Genomic DNA, 24,429 nt, shown 5'->3' with positions numbered 1-24,429 from the left:
GCCCCAACCTGAAGGTTCTGCCTTCTGGTCAGCTGCCTGGAACAGACAGGCCATTTCATGTGCTCTCCCAGAAGCCCGTGGTGCCCCCTCACCCTCCCTAGTGCCAAGTACAATCACATGCCAATTGATTATCTAATTGTTTAAGGATTTCTCTCCACATGAGGGCCATGAGGAAGATGCTGTTGGTGGCCCTCATCTTGGCCTTCTGTCCCACCTGTGTGTCCTGGTGGCAGCCGTCCCCATGTGCATGCGGCTGCCATGACCCGGGCCACTGCTCTGCCAGTGGCTCTCCCAGCAGCCGTATGTGCTGGGCTCTCAACACCCCCATACGAAGTCTTGTCAAGGAGGGATGGGAGTTGGCAGTAAAGCCACTAGCTTCCCCTCCCCTCCGTGCACCCATCTGCAGATCGTCTACCCCATGAGCCCCGGGGTGCCCACAGATGGCATCTGCTTGTTCCCACCCCGTTTCTGCTTTCTCCCTTTATGTGCTGGCTTTTGTCTTCTTTGCTTGTACTTTCTGTGGCAATTGCCAGATAAATATTTGGCCTTCACTCCTCATCTCGGGATTTCTGTGGCAGAACCAGGGCTAGGACAGGTGGGAAAGCTTCCTGCCACGTTCCATCCCTTCATCCTTGGATCCCGAGATGAATGTCTGGGGCTGGTCCCTGGCCCCTGGTTGCTCTCCATTAAGAAAGAAACAAATGTTGAAGACTCTGCACAATGGCAAGGGCAATTCCTGCTTCTTCTGTTACATAGGGCTCCATGAGTGGAAGGGAGCAAGCTGAGACGGGTTGCTTGTGCACAGTGAGTGGGGGCCATGGTGCTTCACTGTGTATCTATGGACGGATGCACCTGGTCTCCAGCTGCTGTGCATATGGGCAAGTGCGGGCTCTCAGAGGCATCAATACTAGACTCTGTCTCCTGCCCTAGGCTCTAAGCTTGCTGCTAGGCTCTGCCCCATCCTGCGGGAGCTGTCTCTCCCAGGACTGTGCTCCCAGCTGGGGCATGGCCCACAGTTAATGACTAGCCCCTGTGGGGATCGAAAAGCTGGGCTACCTAGGCTACCTGGTCTACCTGGGCTACCTCTGCTAACTCGGCTGGATTTGGGGCATCTCTGAAGGTTCATCCCACCCTGGAGCTCTGTGTCGGAACTGCATTTCTACTTGACATCTCCCCAAGCCCAATCATATGCTTCCTCCCTAAGGTCTAGCTCCAGAGAGTGCTCCCCATCTGGGAGCTCAGTCTAAGATTCAGGGACGCCAAAGAGAGGATTAGGGTTCTTCCATTTGTGTGAGAGTCCGGTGTGATGCTTTGAGTTCAAGTGAGGAGGCGTGCACAACATTCAGGATCCTGGAAAGGGCTTCAGCTATTGTCTTTGTTGCTTTTGTTGCTCCCCACGAGGCCGGGTGAGGGGGTCCCTGAGAGCAGCCCTTGTGAGGTGCCTGACGTAGTTCCCGTGACATCATTGCCCCACCCGCAGACTTGTTAGAGGCTGGGTTCTACTACCTTCTTGTTGGTTTGCTGTTTGCAGTGGATGACCGTGGGCCGCGGCATTCTGCATGCTGAGATGCCTTGCTCCGAAGAGCCGGCCCAAGACCTCCAGCTGTGGGTTAATTTGCGAAGCTCAGAGAAGATGGTGGAGCCTCAGTGCCAGGAGCTGAAGAGTAAAGATATCCCCAAACCCAGCCAGGATGGTGTGACGGTTGCTGTCATTTCTGGAGAAGCCCTGGGAGTAGAGGTGAGCCATGCGGCTCCGTGTTTGGGAAAGCCATCATGTGCGGTTATGTGAGTTTGGCCCCAGTAAGGTCCACAGGTCTGTAGTGGATCCCAGCTCCTATCCCACGGGTGGACTTGCTTTAGAGGTGTCAGAAGTGCTGGAAACCAAGGGAACCCAGAATTCCTCTTTTTTTTTTTTTTGCAACATGCAAACCCCATAGAGTTAGGGAAATTTCTAGAAAGCAAGCTCATATAAAAAATGTGGTCAAAAAACAGGCCTTGGAGAGACCACCACCCAAACCAACTCCACTCCCTGAAGATTTATTTAAATCATTGATGCCCCGCTGAGGAAGGAAAGCACACTGCTACCTCCTAGACACATTGTTTTTTTTAATTGAACATTTCTTGAACCCACTCCTGCCACACCCTGTACATTCTTCTCAAATGAGACTTTATAATATTTGGGATTAGGGTCCCAGCTATTGACTCAAATAAGGGCAGTGGAGTCTAAAGGGCATGACACATTTGTGGTATGAAATGGGTATAGCTCCAGTCCTGAGTTCATTCGCTGCATGTAAGAACTGCTGGCAGGTTGGCCGATGGTTCATGCTAACGGACAGCTGAGTGGTGAGCTGGGTCGTGTGGTCTCTTAGGTGACGTTTCCCAGAGGCAGACCCTTTGAGCCGGGAATTCCCATGTGGGTAATTGTAAAGGAAGCACCCCTACAGAACAGCAAAAGGAACGAGGGAAGGGAGCCAGCAAGGGTGTCCCCTCCGGCAATGTCCTGAAGACGACAGGGACCCATGGACTCGGGAAGGTTCAGTCCTCATTCAGGTAATCCTGACCCACCCGAGGCAAGGGAGCTGGGCTCTCATGTTTTTTTCTTGAAGTCGTTGCCTACCTAATGGCCATTGAGTTTGGTTTGGGGGCACGGAAATGTTTAAAAGAGTAACTTGGTGGGGCCAGGGGGCACCTGGATGGCTCTGTCGTTAAGCGCCTTTGTCTCGGGTCATGATCCGGAGGTCCTGGGACCAAGCCCCCATCGGGCTACCTGCTCGGCAGGAAGCCTGCATTTCCCTCTCCTGCTACCCCTGCTTGTGCTGTTCCCTCTATTGTTTGTCTATTTGTCATATAAAAAAATAAAGTCTTAAAAAAAAGGACATCCAAAGGACATCACCGTGTGTAGAATCAGGCATGGAAGGCCCAGGAGAGCTGAATTCAGACAGATGCCTACCAGCATATTCTCTTTCCTCAGCTCTTTTTTATTCTGCGTTTTCAGGGCTTTGGGGTTCTAGGGAGCTCCCGTCAGGGGATACTGTGGTTCATGGTGGCGCTCAAGAGTTTTTCCCCTCTTCACTCCAACCAAAGCACAAGGCTTTGGCCAGGCACATATATCAGAATGGACCTTAAGATTTCATTTTGAGGGGCGCCTGGGTGGCTCAGTGGTTAAGCATCTGCCTTCGGCTCAGGTCCTAATCCCAGGGTCCTGGGATGGAGAGCAGAATCAGACTCCTTGCTCAGCGGGGAGTCTTCTCCTTAGTCCTCCCCCCACATTCCCCCTGTTGAACGGTCTCTCTCTCTCTCTCAAATAAATTAATAAAACTTTAAAAAATAAAATAAGAGAATGGGGATTTAAAGATGTCAAGAAAAGCTGTGCACGGCCTCAGAGCTAGTAAATAGTGAGGTCGAAAAGAGAAATCTCTCGTTCTCCAAATCCAGTGGTGGGCTGAACATAGTAAGAAAGTTCCTGCCAAATTAGCTTATATCTAAAAAAGGCTAAACAAGGTATGAAAAGTAGAGTGAAAACATGGACAGATAAATTGTGAACGAAATGTAAAACCAACAAGAGGCCAAGTCCTTGAGGACCCCAACAGCTGCCCTCTGATAGGAGCATGGTGGGGGGGAGGCGTGCTGAGATCTTCATGTTTTGTTGGAGCAGAGCATAGATCACTGAATGTTTCCTGTCATACGAGGATAGCATGTATTTTAGAGCATAGATCAGTGAATGTGTCCTGTCATACGTGGATAGCATGTATTTTAGGCTTCATGGATCCTGTGGTCCCAGATGTGGCCACCACTGGGTCCGGCCTCCACAACACGGGCCGACAGACAGTGTGTCACTGAATGGGCATGTCTGTGGGTCAGTAAAACTTATGTACAGAATCAAGCGGCCAGCTGGATCTGGCCACTGGGTTGTCGTTTGCAGACCCGTGTACTAGAAGGTGTCATCAGTCTGGTCAAATTGAAGATGGAAATCTATTCAGATTTAGGGCCAGAAAACTCTCTGCTATGTACTGGCCCTCCTGCAGATCTGGGAACAGATATTGCCCGTTCTGGTGTTGGAGTCTTTTCACCTGCTGTTCCCTCTATATGGACTCCCCTTCCTCTCGCCCTTCCCTGGGTCACTTCTTTCTCCCTGTCTGGGACCCGTTTGAAGGTTCTGCCCTCCGGTCAGCTGCCTGGAACAGCCAGGCCATTTCATGTGCTCTCCCAGAAGCCCGTGGTGGCCTCTCACCCACCCCATCGCCAAGTACAATCACATGGTAATTATTATCTAATTGTTTAAGGATTTCTCTCTGCTGAGGGCCATAAGGAAGATGCTGTTGGTGGCCTGCATCTTGGCCCTCTGCCCCACCTGCGAGTCCAGGTGGCAGCTGTTACCATGCGCACGTGGGTGCCATCTCCCGTGCTGCTGCTCTTCCAGTGGCTCTCCCAGCAGCCGGACGTGCTGGGCACTGGACACCCCCAGTGGAAGTCTTGTCAAGGAGAGATGGGAGTTGGTGGTAATGCCCCTAGATTCCCCTCCCCTCTGTTCACCCATATTCAGATTGTCCGCCCCCCCTTCAGCCCCAGGGGGCCCACAGATGGCACCTGCTTGTTCCAACCCCCTTGCAGCTTTCTCCCTTTCTGAGCTGGCTTTTGCCTTCTTCGCTTGCGCTTTCTGCGGCACTTGCCGGATCAATACTTGGCCTTCACTCCTAGTCTCGGGATTCCTGTGGCAGAACCCACACTAGTACAGGTGGGAAAGCTGGCTGCCACGTTCCGTCCCTTCATGCCTGGAACCCGGGTTTAGGGTCTGGGGCCTCCCCTGGACCCCTGGTAGCTCCCTATAAAGAAACAAACAAATGCTTGAAGACTCGGCACACCGGCAAGGGCAATTCCCGCTTCTCCAGGTAGTGAGGGCTCCATGAGCAGAAGGGAGCAAGCTGAGACGAGTCACCTGCGCACAGCGAGTGGGTGCCATGGTGTTTCCGTGTGTCTCTATGAACGGATGCACCTGTCCTCCAGCTGCTGCGCAAACGGGCTATCATGGGATCTCAGAGGCATCAATCCTAGACTCCGCCTCCAGTCGTCCTAGACTCCACCTGCTGCTGTCCTTTGCTCTGCTGCCTCCCCCTAGGCTATGCCCCACTCCTGCTAGGCTCCGCCCCCCTCTTGCAGGAACTGCCTCTCCCAGGACTGTGCTCCCCCTGGGGCGTGCCTCACAGTTAAGGGCTAGCCCTTGTGGGGATTGAGAAGCTGGGGTACTTTGGCTACCTTGGCTACATCAGGTACCTCGGCTGTATTTGGGGCATCTCTGAAGGTTCATCCCACGCTGGAGCTCTGTGTCGGAACTGCATTGCTGCTTGGCTTCTCCCCAAGCCCAGTCATGTACTTACTCCCTAAGGTGTAGCTCCCGAGAGTGCTCCTCGCCTGGGCACACAGTCTAAGATTTAGGGACGCCAAAGAGAGGATTAGGGTTCTTCCATTTGTGTGAGAGTCAGGTGTGATGCTTTGAGTTCAAGTGAGGAAACGTGTGCAGCTTTTAGGATCCTGGAAATGGCTTCAGCTATTGTCTTTGTTGCTTTTGTTGTTCCCCACGAGGCCGAGGCGGGGGGGGGGGGTCCCTGAGAGCAGCCCTTGTGAGGTGCCCGGCTTAGTCCCTGTGACATCATTGTCCCACACGCAGACTTGTTAGAGGCTGGGTTCCACTACCTTCTTGTTGGTCTTCTGTTTGCAGTGGATGACCACGGGCCACGGCATTCTGCACCCCGAGATGCCTTGCTTTGAAGAGCCGGCCTCCAGCCTCCAGCTGTGGGTTAATTTGTGAAGCTCAGAGAAGATAGTGGAGCCTCAGTACCAGGAGCTGAAGAGTAAAGAAATCCTCAAAGCCAGCCAGGATGGTGCGACGGTTGCCGTCATTTCTGGAGAAGCCCTGGGAGTAGAGGTGAGCCCCGTGGCTCCATGTTTGGAAAAGCCACCGTGTGTGGTCACACGAGGCTGGCCTCAGCGGCTTCCCCGGGTCTGCAGTGGATTCCAGTTCGTATCCCACGGGTGGACTTGCTTTAGAGGTGTCAGAAGTGGTGGAAACCAAGGAACCCAGACTTCCTCTTTTTTTTCTCTTTTGGGAACATGCAAACCCCATACCATTAGGGAAATTTCTAGAAAGCAACCTCATAAAAAAGGTGTGGTCAAAAAGCAGGCCTTTGAGAGACAGACACCCAAACAAACTCCACTCCCTGAAGATTTCTTTAAATCATTGATGCCCCGCTGATGAAGGAGAGCACACTGCTACCTCATAGATAGGTTGTTTTTTTTAAATTGAACATTTATTGAACCCACACCTGCCACACCCTGTACATTTTTCACAACTGAGACTCTATAATATTTAGGATTAGGGTCCTACCTATTGACTCAAATAAGGGCAAAGGTGTCAAAAGATCACGGACACGTTTGTGGTAGGAAACGAGTGTGGCTCCAGTCCCGTGTTCATTAGCTGTACGTGAGAACTGCCGGCAGGTTGGCAAATGGTTCGTGCTAACAGCCAGCTGGGTGGTGAGCCGGGTTGTGTGGTCTCCTGGGTGGCGTTTCCCAGAGGCAGACCCTTTGAGCTGGGAATTCCCGTGTTTGTGATTGTAAAGGAAGCGCCCCTACAGAACAGCAAAGGGAACGAGGGATGGGAGCCATCGAGGGATGGGAGCCATCAAGGGTGTCCCTCGGGCGAAGTCCCGAAGAGGAAAGGGTCTCAGGGACTCGGAAAGGTTCAGTCCGCCTTCAGGTAATCCTGACCCACCCGGGGCAAGGGAGCTGGGCTCTCATGTTCTGACTCGAAGTCATTAGCTACCTAATGGCCATTGAGTTTGGGCTGGGGGCACGGAAATACTTAAAAGAGTTACTCGGTGGGGCTGGGGGTGCAGGGCGCCTGCGTGACTCAGTCCATAAGCAACTTTGTCTCGGGTCATGATCCCGCGGTCCTGAGATCGAGCCCCCCATTGGGCTTTCCGCTCTGCGGGAAGCCTGTTTCTCCTTCTCCGGCTACCCCTGCTTGTGTTCCCTCATTTCCTCTTGTCTATGTCATATAAATAAATAAAGTCTTAAAAAACAAAAGAGGACTTCACCCTGTGTAGGATCTGTCAGGGAGGTCTAAGGAGAGCTGAATTCGTACAGATGCCTAGCGGCACATTCTCTTTCTTCAGCTCTTTTTCATTCTGGATTTTTAGGGCTCCAGGGTTCTAGGGACCACCCTTCAGGGGATACTGAGGTTCATGGTGGCTGTCAAGAGATTTTCCCCTCTTCACTTCAACCAAAGCACAAAGCTTTGGCCGGGCACGGATATTGGAATGTCCCTTAAGATTTCATTTAGAGGGGCGCTTGGATGGCTCAGTGGTTAAGCATCTGCCTTCTGCTCAGGTCCTGATCCCATGGCCGTGGGATTGAGTGCAGAATCAGACTCCTTGCTCAGCGAGGAGTCTTCTCCCTGGTTCTCCCCCGCCCCCTACTGAACACTCTCTCTCTCTCAAATAAATAAATAAAACCATAAAAGTTAAATAAGAGAATGGGTATTTAAAGATGTGAAGAAAAGCTGTGCAGGGCCTCAGAGCTAGTAAAAAGCCAGGTCGTATGGAGAAATCTCTCCCCCTCCAAATCCAGTGGTTTGGCTGAACATAGTAAAAAGTTCCTGCCAAATTAGCTTATATCTAAACAAGGATAAACAAGGTGTGAAAAGCAGATTGAAACATGGACAGATACACGGTGAACGAAACAGGAAAACCAAAGGGAGGCCAAGTCTTGAAGACCCCAACAGCTACCCTCTGATGGGAGCACAGGGTGCTAACATCTTTATGCTTTGTTGGAGAAGGACATAGATCAGTGAATGAATCCTGTCATACGTGGATAGCATGTATTTTAGTCTCCGTGGATCTTTTGGTCCCGGATGTGGCCAACACTGCATCCTGCCTCCACTGCACAAGCCAACATACAGCCTGTCACTGAATGGGCATGTATGTGGGTCGGCAAACTTATGTACAGAATCAAGCAGCCGGCTGGATTTGGCCGCTGGTCTGTCGTTTGCAGACCTCGGGACTAGAAGATGTCATCAGTCTTTTCATATAGAAGATGGAAATCTATTCAGATTTAGTGGCAGAAGGCTGTAAGCTATGCACTGGCCCTCCTGCAGATCTGGAAACAGATATTGCCCGTTCTGGTCTCAGAGTCTTTTCTCCTGCTGTTCCCTCTGTGTGGACACCCCTTCCTCTCCTCCTTCCCCGGGTCACTTCTTACTCCCTGTCTGGGTCCCAGCCTGAAGGTTCCGCCCTCCTTTCAGCTGCCTGCAACAGGCAGGCCATTTCATGTGCTCTCCCAGAAGTCCGTGCTGCCCCCTCACACACCCCAGCTTCCAGGACAATCACATGCTAATTGATTATCTGTCTAATTGTTTAAGGATTTCTCTCTGCCTGAGGCCCATGAGGAAGATGCTGTTGGTGGCCTGCATCTTGGCCCTCTGCTCCACCTGTGAGTCCAGGTGGCCGCCATCCCCATACTGCTTGGCTCCCATCTCCCGCACCACTGCTCTGCCAGTGGCTCTCCCAGCAGCCGGATGTGCGGGGCACTGGACGCCCCCAGATGAAGTCTTGTCAAAGAAGGATGGGAATTGGAGGTAAAGCCCCTAGCTTCCCCTCTCCTCTGTGCACCCATCTGAAGACTGCCCCCCATCCGTCAGCCCCAGGGGGCCCACAGATGGCACCTGCTTGTTCCCACCCCCTTGCAGCTTTCTCCCTTTCTGAGCTGGCTTTGCCTTCTTCGCTTGCGCTTTCTGCGGCACTTGCCGGATCAATACTTGGCCTTCACTCCCAGTCTCGGGATTCCTGTGGCAGAACCCACACTAGTACAGGTGGGAAAGCTGGCTGCCACGTTCCGTCCCTTCATGCCTGGATCCCGGGTTTAGGGTCTGGGGCCTCCCCTGGACCCCTGTTAGCTCCCTATAAAGAAACAAAGAAATGCTTGAAGACTCAGCACACCGGCAAGGGCAATTCCCGCTTCTCCAGGTAGTGAGGGCTCCATGAGCAGAAGGGAGCAAGCTGAGACGAGTCACCTGTGCACAGTGACGGGGGGCTATGGTGTATCCGTGTGTATCTATGGACGGATGCACCTGGCCTCCAGCTGCTGTGCAAAGGTTCTACCACGGGCTCTCAGAGGCATCAATCCGAGACTCCGCCTCCAGCCGTCCTAGGCACTGAGCACTCCAGCTAGGCTCTGCCCCTCCTGCTATGCTCCGCCCCCTCCGGCTAGGCTCCGCCCCTCCGCCAGGCTCCGCTCACGCTCGGCTCTGCCCCCTAGCCTAGGCTCCTCCCCTCCCGCTAGATTCCACCCCTCCTGCCAGAGCCACCTCTCCCAGGACAGAGCTCCCCCATGGGGCGTATCATACAGTTAATGGCTTGCCCCTGTGGGGATCCAAAAGCCCGACTACCTCGGCTACCTCTGCTGGATTTGGGGCATCACTGAAGGTTCATCCCACGCTGGAGCTCTGTGTCAGAACTGCATTGCTGCTTGGCTTCTCCCCAAGCCCAGCCATGGGCTTCCTCCCTAAGGTGTAGCTCCCGAGAATGCTCACCATCTGCGAGCTCTGTCTACGATTCAGGGACGCCAAAAGAGGATTAGGGTTCTTCCATTTGTGTGAGAGTCGGGTGCTTTGAGTTCAAGCGAGGAAGTGTGCGCAGCTTTCAGGATCTGGAAATGGCTTTAGCTGTTGTCTTTGTTGCTTTTGTTCCTCCCCCCAAGGCTGGGGTTTGGGTCCCTGAGAACAGCAATTGTGAGGTGCCCGGCTTAGTCTCAGTGCCATCATTGCCCCACACGCAGACTTGTTAGAGGCTGGGTTCCACTGCCTTCTTGTTGGTCTCCTGTTTGCAGTGGATGACTATGGGCCGTGGCATTCTGCACCCCGAGATGCCTTGCTCTGAAGACCCGGCCCACGACCTCCAGCTGTGGGTTAATTTGCGAAGCTCAGAGAAGACAGTGGAGCCTCAGTACCAGGAGCTGAAGAGTAAAGAAATCCTCAAAGCCAGCCAGGATGGTGCGACGGTTGCCGTCATTTCTGCAGAAGCCCTGGGATTAGAGGTGAGCCGTGTGTCTCCCTGTTTGAGAAAGCCGTCGAGTGCGGTCATGTGAGGCTGGCCCCAGTGGGGTCCTCAGGTCTGTAGTGGATCCCAGCTCGTATCCCACAGGTGGACTTGCTTTAGAGCTGTCAGAAGTGTTGGAACCCAGGGGAAACCAGATCTCCACTTTTTTGGTTTTTTTCGGCAACCTACAAACCCCATAGAGTTAGGGAAATTTGTAGAAAGCAAGCTCATATAAAAAATGTGGTAAAAAAGCAGGCCTTTGTGAGACCGACACCCAAACAAATCTCTCCCTCTCCAAATCCAGTCGGTGGGATGAACATAGTAAGAAAGTTCCTGCCAAATTAGCTTATATCTAAAAAAGGATAAACAAGGTATGAAAAGTACATTGAAAACAGGGAAAGATAAACTGTGAATGAAACAGGAAAACCAACAGGAGGCTAAGTCCTTGAGGACCCCAACAGCTGCCCTCTGATGGGAGCATGGTGGGGGGAGGCGTGCTGAGATCTTCATATTTTGTTGGAGCAGGACATAGATCAGTGAATGTTTCCTGTCATACGTAGATAGCGTGTATGTTAGGGGTCATGGATCTTGTGGTCCCAGTTGTGGCCACCACTGCGTCCTGCCTCCACCGCACAAGCTGACAGACAGCCTGTCACTGAATGGGCATGTCTGTGGGTCAGTAAAACTTATGTCCAGAATCAAGTGGCCAGCTGGATTGCCCCCTGGGCTGTCATTTGCAGACCCGTGTACCGGAAGGTGTCATCAGTCTGGTCAAATAGAAGATGGAAATCTATTCAGATTTAGTGCCAGAAAGCTGTAAGCTATGCACTGGCCCTCCTGCAGATCTAGGAACAGATATTGCCCGTTCTGGTCTTGGAGTCTTTTCACCTGCTCTTCCGTCTGTATGGACTCCCCTTCCTCTCGCCCTTCCCCGGGTCACTTCTTACTCCCTGTCTGGGTCCCAGCCTGAAGATTCCGCCCTCCTATCAGCTGCCTGGAACAGGCAGGCCATTTCATGTGCTCTCCCAGAAGTCCGTGGTGGCCTCTCATCCACCCCAGCGCCAAGTACAATCACATGCAAAATGATTATCTGTTTAATTCTTTAAGGTTTCTCTCCACCTGTGGGCCATGAGGAAAATTCTGTTGGTTGCCTGCATCTTGTCCCTCTGCCCCACCTGCAAGTCCAGGTGGCAACCGTCCCTGTGCGCAAGCGGCTGCCATCTCCCGTGCTGCTGGTGCTCTGCCAGTGGCTCTCCCAGCAGCCGGATGTGCTGGGCACTGGACACCCCCAGAGGAAGTCTTGTCAAAGAGGGATGGGAGTTGGTGGTAAAGCCCCTAGCTTCCCCTCCCCTCCGTGCACCCATCTGCAGATTGTCTCCCCCGTGAGTCCCAGGGGGCCCACATATGGCACCTGCTTGTTCCCACCCCCTTGCAGCTTTCTCCTTTTCTGAGCCTCGTTTTGCCTACTTCGCTTGCACTCTCCTGGGAATTTGCTAGATAAATACTTGGCCTCCACTCCAAGTCCTCGGGAATTTGTGGCAGCACCCAAGCTAGGACAGGAGGGAAAGCTGCCTGCCACGTTCCATCTCTTCATCCCTGGATCCCGGGCTTAGTGTCTGGGGCGTGCCCCTGGACCCTTGTTAGGTCTCCATAAAGAAAGAAACAAATTCTTGAAGACTCTGCAAAACGGCAAGGTCAATCCCTGCTTCTCCAGGTAGTTAGGGCTCCATGAGCGGAAGGGAGCAAGCTGAGACGAGTCAGCTGTGCACAGTGACTGGGCACCATGGGTTATCCCTGTGTATCTATGGACAGATGACCCTGGCCTCCAGCTGCTGCGCATATGGGCTACAGCGGGCTCACAGAGGCATCATCCTAGACTCCGCCTCCTTCTGTCCTAGGCTCTGCACCCTCCTGCAAGGCTCCGCCCCCTCATGGTAGGGTCTGCCCTCTCCTGCCAGAGCTCTCCCAGGACTGTGCTCCCCCCTGGGGCATGGCCCACAGTGAATATCTAGCCCCTGCGGGGATCCAAAAGCTGGGCTACCTTGGCTACCTCGGCTACCTCAGCTACCTTGGCTACCTCAGTACCTTGGCTGGATTTGGGGCATCTCTAAATGTTCATTCCATGCTGAAGGTCTGTGTCAGAACTGCATTGTTGTTAGCTTCTCCCCAAGCCCAGTCATGGGCTTCCTCACTAAGGTGTAGCTCCCGAGAGTGCTCCCCGTCTGGGAGCACCGTCTAAGATTCAGGGACGCCAAAGAGAGGATTAGCGTTCTTCCATTTGTGTGAAAGTCAGGTGTGATGCTTTGAGTTCAAGTGAGGAAGCGTGCGCAGCTTTCAGGATCCTGGCAATGGCTTCAGCTATTGTCTTTGTTGCTTTTATTGCGCCCCCCGAGGCTGGGGTTTGGGTCCCTGATAGCAGCAAATGTGAGGTGCTCGCCTTAGTTCCCATGACATATTGCCCCACCCGCAGACTTATTAGAGGCTGGGTTCCCCTGCCTTCTTGTTGGTCTGCTGTTTGCAGTGGATGACCGTGGGACGTGGCATTCTGCACCCCGAGATGCCTTGCTCCTAAGAGCCGGCCCACGACCTCCAGCTGTGGGTTAATTTGCGAAGCTCAGAGAAGATAGTGGAGCCTCAGTACCAGGAGCTGAAGAGTAAAGAAATCCTCAAAGCCAGCCAGGATGGTGTGACGGTTGCCGTCATTTCTGGAGAAGCCCTGGGAGTAGAGGTGAGCCGCGTGGCTCCATGTTTGGAAAAGCCACCGTGTGTGGTCACACGAGGCTGGCCTCAGCGGCTTCCCCGGGTCTGCAGTGGATCCCAGTTCGTATCCCACGGGTGGACTTGCTTTAGAGGTGTCAGAAGTGGTGGAAACCAAGGAACCCAGACTTCCTCTTTTTTTTCTCTTTTGGCAACATGCAAACCCCATACCGTTAGGGAAATTTCTAGAAAGCAACCTCATAAAAAATGTGTGGTCAAAAAGCAGGCCTTTGAGAGACGGACACCCAAATAAACTCCACTCCCTGAAGATTTCCTTAACATTGATGCCCTGCTGATGGAGAGCACACTGCTACCTCATAGATAGGTTGTTTTTTTTTAAATTGAACATTTATTGAACCCACACCTGCCACACCCTGTACATTCTTCACAACTGAGACTCTATAATATTTAGGATTAGGGTCCTACCTATTGACTCAAATAAGGGCAAAGGTGTCAAAAGATCACGGACACGTTTGTGGTAGGAAACGAGTGTGGCTCCAGTCCCGTGTTCATTAGCTGTACGTGAGAACTGCCGGCAGGTTGGCAAATGGTTCGTGCTAACAGCCAGCTGGGTGGTGAGCCGGGTTGTGTGGTCTCCTGGGTGGCGTTTCCCAGAGGCAGACCCTTTGAGCTGGGAATTCCCGTGTTTGTGATTGTAAAGGAAGCGCCCCTACAGAACAGCAAAGGGAACGAGGGATGGGAGCCATCAAGGGTGTCCCTCGGGCGAAGTCCCGAAGAGGAAAGGGTCTCAGGGACTCGGAAAGGTTCAGTCCGCCTTCAGGTAATCCTGACCCACCCGGGGCAAGGGAGCTGGGCTCTCATGTTCTGACTCGAAGTCATTAGCTACCTAATGGCCATTGAGTTTGGGCTGGGGGCACGGAAATACTTAAAAGAGTTATTCGATGGGGCCGGGGGTGCGGGGCGCCTGCGTGGCTCAGTCCATAAGCAACTTTGTCTCGGGTCATGATCCCACGGTCCTGAGATCGAGCCCCCCATTGGGCTTTCCGCTCTGCGGGAAGCCTGTTTCTCCTTCTCCGGCTACCCCTGCTTGTGTTCCCTCATTTCCTCTTGTCTATGTCATATAAATAAATAAAGTCTTAAAAAACAAAAGAGGACTTCACCCTGTGTAGGATCTGTCAGGGAGGCCTAAGGAGAGCTGAATTCGTACAGATGCCTAGCGGCACATTCTCTTTCTTCGACTCTTTTTCATTCTGGATTTTTAGGGCTCCAGGGTTCTAGAGACCTCCCTTCAGGGGATACTGAGGTTCATGCTGGCTGTCAAGAGATTTTCCCCTCTTCACTTCAACCAAAGCACAAAGCTTTGGCCGGGCACGGATATTGGAATGTCCCTTAAGATTTCATTTAGAGGGGCGCCTGGGTGGCTCAGTGGTTAAGCATCTGCCTTCTGCTCAGGTCCTGATCCCATGGCCGTGGGATTGAGTGCAGATTCAGACTCCTTGCTCAGCGAGGAGTCTTCTCCCTGGTTCTCCCCCGCCCCCTACTAAACGCTCTCTCTCTCTCTCTCTCTCTCAAATAAATAAATAAAACCGTAAAAGTTAAATAAGAGAATGGGGATTTAAAGATGTCAAGAAAAGCTGTGCAGGGCCTCAGAACTAGTAAAAAGCAAGGTCGAAAAGAGAAATCTCTCCCCCTCCAAATCCAGTGGTTTGGCTGAACATAGTAAAAAGTTCCTGCCAAATTAGCTTGTATCTAAACAAGGATAAACAAGGTGTGAAAAGCAGATTGAAACATGGACAGATACACGGTGAACGAAACAGGAAAACCAAAGGGAGGCCAAGTCTTGAAGACCCCAACAGCTACCCTCTGATGGGAGCACAGGGTGCTAACATCTTTATGCTTTGTTGGAGAAGGACATAGATCAGTGAATGAATCCTGTCATACGTGGATAGCATGTATTTTAGTCTCCGTGGATCTTTTGGTCCCGGATGTGGCCAACACTGCATCCTGCCTCCACTGCACAAGCCAACATACAGCCTGTCACTGAATGGGCATGTATGTGGGTCGGCAAACTTATGTACAGAATCAAGCGGCCGGCTGGATTTGGCCGCTGGTCTGTCGTTTGCAGACCTCGGGACTAGAAGATGTCATCAGTCTTTTCATATAGAAGATGGAAATCTATTCAGATTTAGTGGCAGAAGGCTGTAAGCTATGCACTGGCCCTCCTGCAGATCTGGAAACAGATATTGCCCGTTCTGGTCTCAGAGTCTTTTCTCCTGCTGTTCCCTCTGTGTGGACACCCCTTCCTCTCCTCCTTCCCCGGGTCACTTCTTACTCCCTGTCTGGGTCCCAGCCTGAAGGTTCCGCCCTCCTTTCAGCTGCCTGCAACAGGCAGGCCATTTCATGTGCTCTCCCAGAAGTCCGTGCTGCCCCCTCACACACCCCAGCTTCCAGGACAATCACATGCTAATTGATTATCTGTCTAATTGTTTAAGGATTTCTCTCTGCCTGAGGCCCATGAGGAAGATGCTGTTGGTGGCCTGCATCTTGGCCCTCTGCTCCACCTGTGAGTCCAGGTGGCCGCCGTCCCCATACTGCTTGGCTCCCATCTCCCGCACCACTCCTCTGCCAGTGGCTCTCCCAGCAGCCGGATGTGCGGGGCACTGGACGCCCCCAGATGAAGTCTTGTCAAAGAAGGATGAGAATTGGAGGTAAAGCCCCTAGCTTCCCCTCTCCTCTGTGCACCCATCTGAAGACTGCCCCCCATCCGTCAGCACCAGGGGGCCCACAGATGGCACCTGCTTGTTCCAACCCCCTTGCAGCTTTCTCCCTTTCTGAGCTGGCTTTGCCTTCTTCGCTTGCGCTTTCTGCGGCACTTGCCGGATCAATACTTGGCCTTCACTCCCAGTCTCGGGATTCCTGTGGCAGAACCCACACTAGTACAGGTGGGAATGCTGGCTGCCACGTTCCGTCCCTTTATGTCTGGATCCCGGGTTTAGGGTCTGGGGCCTCCCCTGGACCCCTGTTAGCTCCCTATAAAGAAACAAAGAAATGCTTGAAGACTCAGCACACCGGCAAGGGCAATTCCCGCTTCTCCAGGTAGTGAGGGCTCCATGAGCTGAAGAGAGCAAGCTGAGACGAGTCACCTGTGCACAGTGACGGGGGGCTATGGTGTATCCGTGTGTATCTATGGACGGATGCACCTGGCCTCCAGCTGCTGTGCAAAGGTTCTACCACGGGCTCTCAGAGGCATCAATCCGAGACTCCGCCTCCAGCCGTCCTAGACTCCGCCTCCTGCCATCCTAGGCACTGAGCACTCCAGCTAGGCTCTCCCCCTCCTGCAATGCTCCGCCCCCTCCGACTATGCCCCGCCCCTCCCGCTAGGCTCCGCCCATGCTAGGCTCTGCCCCCTAGCCTATGCTCCTCCCTTCCTGCTAGGCTCTGACCCTCCTGCCAGAGCCACCTCTCCCAGGACTGAGCTCCCCCATGGGGCGTGGCCAACAGTTAATGGCTTGCCCCTGTGGGGATCCAAAGGCCCGGCTACCTCGGCTACCTAGGCTGGATTTGGGGCATCCATGAAGGTTCATCCCACGCTGGAGCTCTGTGTCAGAACTGCATTGCTGCTTGGCTTCTCCCCAAGCCCAGTCATGGGCTTCCTCCCTAAGGTGTAGCTCCTGAGAATGCTCCCCGTCTGGGAGCTCTGTCTATGATTCAGGGACGCCAAAAGAGGATTAGGGTTCTTCCATTTGTGTGAGAGTCGGGTGTGATGCTTTGAGTTCAAGCGAGGAAGTGTGCACAGCTTTCAGGATCCTGGAAATGGCTTCAGATATTGTCTTTGTTGCTTTAGTTGCTTCCCCCGAGGCTGGGGTTTGGGTCCCTGAGAACAGCAATTGTGAGGTGCCCGGCTTAGTCTCAGTGACATTATTGCCCCACACTCAGACTTGTTAGAGGCTGGGTTCCACTGCCTTCTTGTTGGTCTCCTGTTTGCAGTGGATGACCGTGGACCGTGGCATTCTGCACCCCGAGATGCTTTGCTCCGAAGAGCTGGCCCAAGACCTCCAGCTGTGGGTTAATTTGCGAAGCTCAGAGAAGATGGTGAAGCCTCAGTACCAGGAGCTGAAGAGTAAAGAAATCCTCAAAGCCAGCCAGGATGGTGCGACGGTTGCCGTCATTTCTGGAGAAGCCCTGGGAGATGAGGTGAGCCGCGCGGCTCCATGTTTGGGAAAGCCGCAGTGTACGATCACGTGAGGCTGCCTCAGCGGGTTCCCCGTGTCTGAAGTGGATCCCAGGTGGATCCGAGTTCGTATCCCATGGGTGGACTTGCTTTAGAGGTGTCAGAAGTGGTGGAAACCAAGGGAACCCAGACTTCCTCTTTTTTTTTTTCTTTTGGCAACATGCAAACCCCATACCGTTAGGGAAATTTCTAGAAAGCAATCTCATAAAAAAGGTGTGGTCAAAAAGCAGGCCTTTGAGAGACGGACACCCAAACTCCACTCCCTGAAGATTTATTGAAATCATTGATGCCCCGCTGAGGAAGGAGAGCACACTGCTACCTCATAGATAGGTTGTGTTTTTTTTTTTAAATTGAACATTTATTGAACCCACACCTGCCACACCCTGTACATTCTTCACAACTGAGACTCTATAATATTTAGGATTAGGGTCCTACCTATTGACTCAAATAAGGGCAAAGGTGTCAAAAGATCACGGACACGTTTGTGGTAGGAAATGAGTGTGGCTCCAGGCCCGTGCTCACTATCTGCACGTGAGAACTGCTGGCAGGTTGGCTAATGGTTCGTGCTAACAGCCAGCTGGGTGGTGAGCCGGGTCATGTGGTCTACTGGCTGGCATTTCCCAGAGGCAGATCCTTTGAGCGGGAATTCCCGTGTTTGTGATTGCAAAGGAAGCGCCCCTACAGAACAGCAAAAGGAACGAGGGATGGGATCCTTCAAGGGTGTCCCTTGGGGAAAGTCTCGAAGAGGACTCGGACTCAGGGACTCGGAAAGGTTCAGTCCACCTTCAGGTATTCCTGACCCACCCGGGGCAAGGGAGCTGGGCTCTCATGTTCTGACTCGATGTCATTACCTACCTAATGGCCATTGAGTTTGGGTTGGGGGCACGGAAATACTTAAAAGAGTTACTTGATGGGGCCGGGGGTGGGGGGCGCCTGCGTGCTCAGTCCATAAGCAACTTGTCTTGGGTCATGATCCCGAGGTCCTGGGATTGAGCCCCCCATTGGGCTTTCCGCTCTGCGGGAAGCCTGTTTCTCCTTCTCCGGCTACCCCTGCTTGTGTTCCCTCATTTCCTCTTGTCTATGTCATATAAATAAATAAAGTCTTAAAAAACAAAAGAGGACTTCACCCTGTGTAGGATCTGTCAGGGAGGCCTAAGGAGAGCTGAATTCCTACAGATGCCTAGCGGCACATTCTCTTTCTTCAGCTCTTTTTCATTCTGGATTTTTAGGGCTCCAGGGTTCTAGGGACCTCCCTTCAGGGGATACTGAGGTTCATGCTGGCTGTCAAGAGATTTTCCCCTCTTCACTTCAACCAAAGCACAAGGGTTTGGCCAGGTACGGATATTGGAATGTCCCTTAAGATTTCATTTAGAGGGGCACTTGGATGGCTCAGTGGTTAAGCATCTGCCTTCTGCTCAGGTCCTGATCCCATGGCCGTGGGATTGAGTGCAGATTCAGACTCCTTGCTCAGCGAGGAGTCTTCTCCCTGGTCCTCCCCCGCCCCCTACTGAACGCTCTCTCTCTCTCTCTCAAATAAATAAATAAAACCTTAAAAGTTAAATAAGAGAATGGGGATTTAAAGATGTCAAGAAAAGCTGTGCAGAGCCTCAGAACTAGTAAAAAGTAAGGTCGAAAAGAGAAATCTCTCCCTCTCCAAATCCAGTGGTTTGGCTGAACATAGTAAAAAGTTCCTGCCAAATTAGCTTATATCTAAAAAAGGATAAACAAGGTGTGAAAAGCAGATTGAAACATGGACAGATAAACGGTGAACGAAATAGGAAAACCAAAGGGAGGCCAAGTCTTGAGGACCCCAACAGCTACCCTCTGATGGGAGCACAGGGTGCTAACATCTTTATGCTTTGTTGGAGAAGGACATAGATCAGTGAATGTTTCCTGTCATACGTGGATAGCATGTATTTTAGTCTCCGTGGATCCTTTGATCCCGGATGTGGCCAACACTGCATCTAGCCTCCAAAGCACAAGCCGGCATACAGCCCGTCACTGAATGGGCATGTCTGTGGGTCTGTAAAACTTATGGACAGAATCAAGTGGCCGGATGGATTTGGCCGCTGGTCTGTCCTTTGCAGACCTCGGGACTAGAAGATGTCAACAGTCTTTTCAAACAGAAGATGGAAATCTATTCAGATTTAGGGCCAGAAAGCTGTAAGCTATGTACTGGCCCTCCTGCAGATTTGGGAACAGATATTGCCCGTTCTGGTCTTTGAGCCTTTTCTCCTGCTGTTCCCTCTGTGTGGACACCCCTTCCACTCGCCCTTCCCCGGGTCACTTGTGACTCCCTGTCTGGGTCCCAGCCTGAAGGTTCCGCCCTCCTTTCAGCTGCCTGCAACAGGCAGGCCATTTCATGTGCTCTCCCAGAAGTCCGTGCTGCCCCCTCACACACCCCAGCTTCCAGGACAATCACATGCTAATTGATTATCTGTCTAATTGTTTAAGGGTTTCTCTCCACCTGAGGCCCATGAGGAAGATGCTGTTGGTGGCCTGCATCTTGGCCCTCTGCTCCACCTGCGTGTCCAGGTGGCAGCCATCCCCATACTGCTTGGCTCCCATCTCCCTCACCACTGCTCTGCCAGTGGCTCTCCCAGCAGCCGGATGTGCGGGGCACTGGACGCCCCCAGATGAAGTCTTGTCAAAGAAGGATGGGAATTGGAGGTAAAGCCCCTAGCTTCCCCTCTCCTCTGTGCACCCATCTGAAGACTGCCCCCCATCCGTCAGCCCCAGGGGGCCCACAGATGGCACCTGCTTGTTCCAACCCCCTTGCAGCTTTCTCCCTTTCTGAGCTGGCTTTTGCCTTCTTCGCTTGCGCTTTCTGCGGCACTTGCCGGATCAATACTTGGCCTTCACTCCTAGTCTCGGGATTCCTGTGGCAGAACCCACACTAGTACAGGTGGGAAAGCTGGCTGCCACGTTCCGTCCCTTCATGCCTGGATCCCGGGTTTAGGGTCTGGGGCCTCCCCTGGACCCCTGGTAGCTCCCTATAAAGAAACAAACAAATGCTTGAAGACTCTGCCCAACAGCAAGGGCAATTCCTGCTTCTCCAAGTAGTGAGGGCTCCATGAGCTGAAGAGAGCAAGCTGAGACAAGTCACCTGTGCACAGTGACTGGGGGCTATGGCGTATCCGTGTGTATCTTATGGTCGGATGCACCTGGCCTCCAGCTGCTGCGCATATGGGCTACCGCGGGCTCTCAAAGTCATGAATCCTAGACCCCGCCTCCTGCCATCCTTGGCTCTACCCCCTCCAACTACTCTGGGCACCACTCCTGCTAAGGTCCGCCCACTCCTGCAGGAGACCCCTCTCCCACGACTGTGCCTCCCCCTCCGGAGCGTGCCTCACAGTTATGGGCTAGCCCCTGTGGGGCGATTGAGAAGCTGGGATACCTCGGGTACCTCGCCTGGATTTGGGGCATCTCTGAACGTTATTCCCATGCTGGAGCTCAGTGTCGGAACTGCATTGCTGCTTGGCTTCTCCCCAAGCCCAGTCCTGTGCTTCCTCCCTAAGGTGTAGCTCCCGACATTGCTCCCCTTCTGGGAGCTCTGTCTATGATTCAGGGACACCAAAGAGAGGTTTAGGGTTCTTCCATTTGTGTGAGAGTCAGGTGTGATGCTTTGAGTTCAAGTGAGGAAAGGTGCATATCTTTCAGGATTCTGGAAATTGCTTTAGCTATTGTCTTTGTTGTTTTTGTTGCTCCCCACGAGGCCGGGGGAGGGTCCATGAGAGCAGCCCCGTGTGCTGCCCGGCTTAGTCCCCGTGACATCATTGCCCCACCCGCAGACTTGTTACAGGCTGGGTTCCACTACCTTCTTGTTGGTCTGCTGTTTGCAGTGGATGACTGTGGGCCACGGCATTCTGCACCCTGAGATGCCTTGCTCTGACGAGCTGGCCCAGGGCCACCAGCTGTGGGTTAATTTGCGAAGCTTAGGGAAGAAGGTGGAGCCTCAATACCAGGATCTGAAGAGTAAAGAAATCCCCAAACCCAGCCAGGATGATTTGATGGTTGCTGTCATTTCTGGAGAAGCCCTGGGAGTAGAGGTGAGCTGCGGGGCTCCTCGTTAGGGAAAGCCGCCATGCATGGTCATGCGAGGCTGGTCGCAGCGGGGTCCACGGGTGTGCAGTGGATTCCAGCTCTTATCCCAGGGGTGGACTTGCTTTAGAGGTGTCAGAAGTGGTGGAAACCAAGGAACCCAGACTTCCTCTTTTTTTTTTCTTGCATAATGCAAACCTCATAGAGTTAGGGAAATTTCTAGAAAGGAAGCTCATATAAGAAATGTGGTCAAAAAGCAGACCTCTGAGAGACCAACACCCAAACCAACTCCACTCCCTGAAGATTTATTTAAATCATTGATGCCCTGCTGAGGAAGGAAAGCACACTGCTACCTCATTGGAAGGTTTTTTTTTTTTTAATTGAACATTTATTGAAACCACACCTTCCAAACCCTGTACATTCTTTTCAACTGAGCCTTTATAATATTTAGGATTAGGGTCCTACCTATTGACTCAAATTAGGGCAATGGAGTCTAAAGTTCAGGGACACATTTCTGGTAGGAAAAGGGTGTGGCTCCAGGTCCGTGTTCATTAGCTGTGTGGGAGAACTGCCGGCAGGTTGGCTGATGGTTCATGCTACAGACAGCTGGGTGGTGAGCCGGGTCATGTGGTCCCTTAGGTGGCGTTTCCCAGAGGCAGATCCTTTGAGCTAGGAATTCCCGTGTGGGTGATTGCAAAGGAAGCGCCCCTACAGAACAGCAAAAAGAACGAGGGATGGGAGCCAGCAAAGGTGTCCCTCGGGCAAATTCCCGAAGAGGACAGGGACTCAGGGACTCGGAAAGGTTCAGTCCAACTTCAGGTAATCCTGACCCACCCGGGGCAAGGGAATTGGGCTCTCATGTTCTTACTAGAAGTCATGACCTACCTAATGGCCATTGAGTTTGGTATGGGGACACGGAAATGGTTAAAAGAGTTACTCAGTGGGGCTGAGGGGTGCCTGGGTGGCTCAGCCATTATGCACCTTTGTCTCGGGTCATGATCTTGTGGTCCTCGGATCGAGCCCCGCTTCGGGCTTTCCGCTCAGCGGGAAGCCTGCTTCTCCTTCTCCGGCTCCCCTGCTTGTGTTTCCTCACTTGCTTTGTGTCTTTGTCATATAAATAAATAAAGTCTTAAATAAAGAAAGGAGACATCACCGTGTGTAGGATCAGGTAGGGAGGCCCAAGGAGAGCTGAATTCGTACAGATGCCTAGCGGCACATTCTCTTTCCTGGGATCTTTTTAAATTTGGGTTTTTAGGGTTCTGGGTTTCTAGGGACCTCCCTTCAGGGGATACTGAGGTTCATGGTGGCGCTCAAGAGAATTTCCCCTCTTCACTCCAACCAAAGCACAAGGCTTGGCCAGGTACGTATATTGGAATGGCCCTTAAGATTTCATTTCGAGGGGCGCCTGGGTGGCTCAGTGGTTAAGCATCTGCCTTCGGCTCAGGTCCTGATCCCAGGTACCTGGGATTGAGTGCAGAATCGGGGTCCTTGTTCAGCGGGGAGTCCTCTCCCTCGTCCTACCCTCCCCCACCATTGAACGCTCTCTCTCTCTCTCAAATAAATAAATAAAACCTTAAAAAAGAAAAAAAGAGAATGGGAATTTAAAGATGTCAACAAAAGATGTGCAGTGCCTCAGAGCTAGTAAAGAGCGAGGTCGAAAAGAGAAATCTCTCCCTCTCCAAATCCAGTGGGTGGGCTGAGCATAGTAAGAAAGTTCCTGCCAAATTAGGTTATATCTAGAAAAGGATAAACAAGGTGTGAAAAGTACATTGAAAACATGGACAGATAAACTGTGAAGGAAACAGGAAATCCAAAGGGAGGCCAAATCCTTGAGGACCCAACAGCTGCCCTCGGATGGGAGCATGGGGCGGGGTGCTGAGATCTTCATGTTTTGTTGGAGCAGGACATAGATCCGTGAATGTTTCCTGTCATACGAGGATAGCATGTATTTTAGGCTTCGTGGATCCTGTGGTCCCAGATGTGGCCACCACTGGGTCCAGCCTCCACAACACAGGCCGACAGACAGCGTGTCACTGAATGGGCATGTCTGTGGGTCAGTAAAACTTATGCCCAGAGTCATGTGGCCAGCTGGATTTGGACCCTGGGCTGTCGTTTGCCGACCCGTGTACTAGAAGGTGTCATCAGTCTGGTCAAATAGAAGATGGAAATCTATTCAGATTTAGTGCCAGAAAACTCTCCACTATGTACTGGCCATCTTGCAGATCTAGGAACAGATATTGCCCGTTCTGGTCTCGGAGTCTTTTCTCCTGCTGTTCCCTCTGTATGGACTCCCCTTCCTCTCGCCCTTCCCTTGGTCACTTCTTACTCCCTGTCTGGGTCCCAGCCTGAAGGTTCCGCCCTCCTTTCAGCTGCCTGGAACAGGCAGGCCATTTCATGTGCTCTCACAGAAGCCCGTGGTGTCCCCTCACCCACCCAGCTCCACGTACAATCACATGCCAATTGATTATCTGTCTAATTGTTTAAGGATTTCTCTCCGCCTGAGGGCCATGAAGAAGATGCTGTTGGTGGCCTACAACTTGGCCCTCTACCCCACCTGCGAGTCCAGGAGGCAGCCATACCCATGGGCACAAGACTCCCATTTCCCGCACCGCTGCTCTTCCAGTGGCTCTCCCAGCAGCCGGGTGTGCTGGGCACTGGACACCCTCAGAGGACCTCTTTTCAATGAGGGATGGGAGTTGCTGCTAAAGCCCCTAGCTTCCCCTGCCCTCTGTGCACCCATCTGGAGATTGTCCCCCCGACAGCACCGGGGTGCCCACAGATTGCACCTGCTTGTTCCCACCCCCTTGCAGCTTTCTCCCTTTCTGAGCTGGTTTTTGCCTTCTTCGCTTGTGCTTTCTGCTGCACTTGCCAATCAATACTTGGCCTTCACTCCTAGTCTCGGGATTCCTGTGGCAGAACCCACACTAGTACAGGTGGGAAAGCTGGCTGCCACGTTCCATCCCTTCATGCCTGGATCCCAGGTTTCGGGTCTGGGGCTGCCCCCGACCCCTGGTAGCTCCCTATAAAGAAACAAACAAATGCTTGAAGACTCAGCACACCAGCAAGGGCAATTCCCGCTTCTCCAGGTAGTGAGGGCTCCATGAGCGGAAGGGAGCAAGCTGAGACGAGTCACCTGTGCACAGTGACTGGTGCCTATGGTGTATCCGTGTGTATCTATGGACGGATGCACCTGGCCTCCAGCTGCTGCGCAAAGGGGCTACCGCGGGCTCTCTGAGGCATCAATCCTAGATTCCGCCTCCCGCCGTCCTAGACTCCGCCTCCTGCCATTCTAGGCACTGAGCACTCCAGCTAGGCTCTGCCCCTCCTGCTATGCCCCGCCCCCTCCGA

The 24,429-nt window shown here is 52.7% G+C and overlaps 1 protein-coding gene across 1 annotated transcript in view; it reads left to right on the top strand.

The window, feature by feature from the left end:
• PIR (pirin) overlaps positions 1-24,429 on the top strand; it is a 420,337-nt gene that overhangs the window by 73,728 nt on the left and 322,180 nt on the right. The window contains exon 4 of the mRNA XM_045995952.1: positions 1,532-1,738. Coding sequence (XP_045851908.1) covers positions 1,532-1,738 — 207 coding nt within the window. The remainder of the gene's footprint in view (positions 1-1,531; positions 1,739-24,429) is intronic.

The sequence above is a fragment of the Meles meles genome, chromosome X, assembly GCF_922984935.1.
Source record: "Meles meles chromosome X, mMelMel3.1 paternal haplotype, whole genome shotgun sequence".
Taxonomy (NCBI): Eukaryota; Metazoa; Chordata; class Mammalia; order Carnivora; family Mustelidae; genus Meles; species Meles meles.
This window is presented reverse-complemented; position numbering and strand designations above follow the sequence as displayed.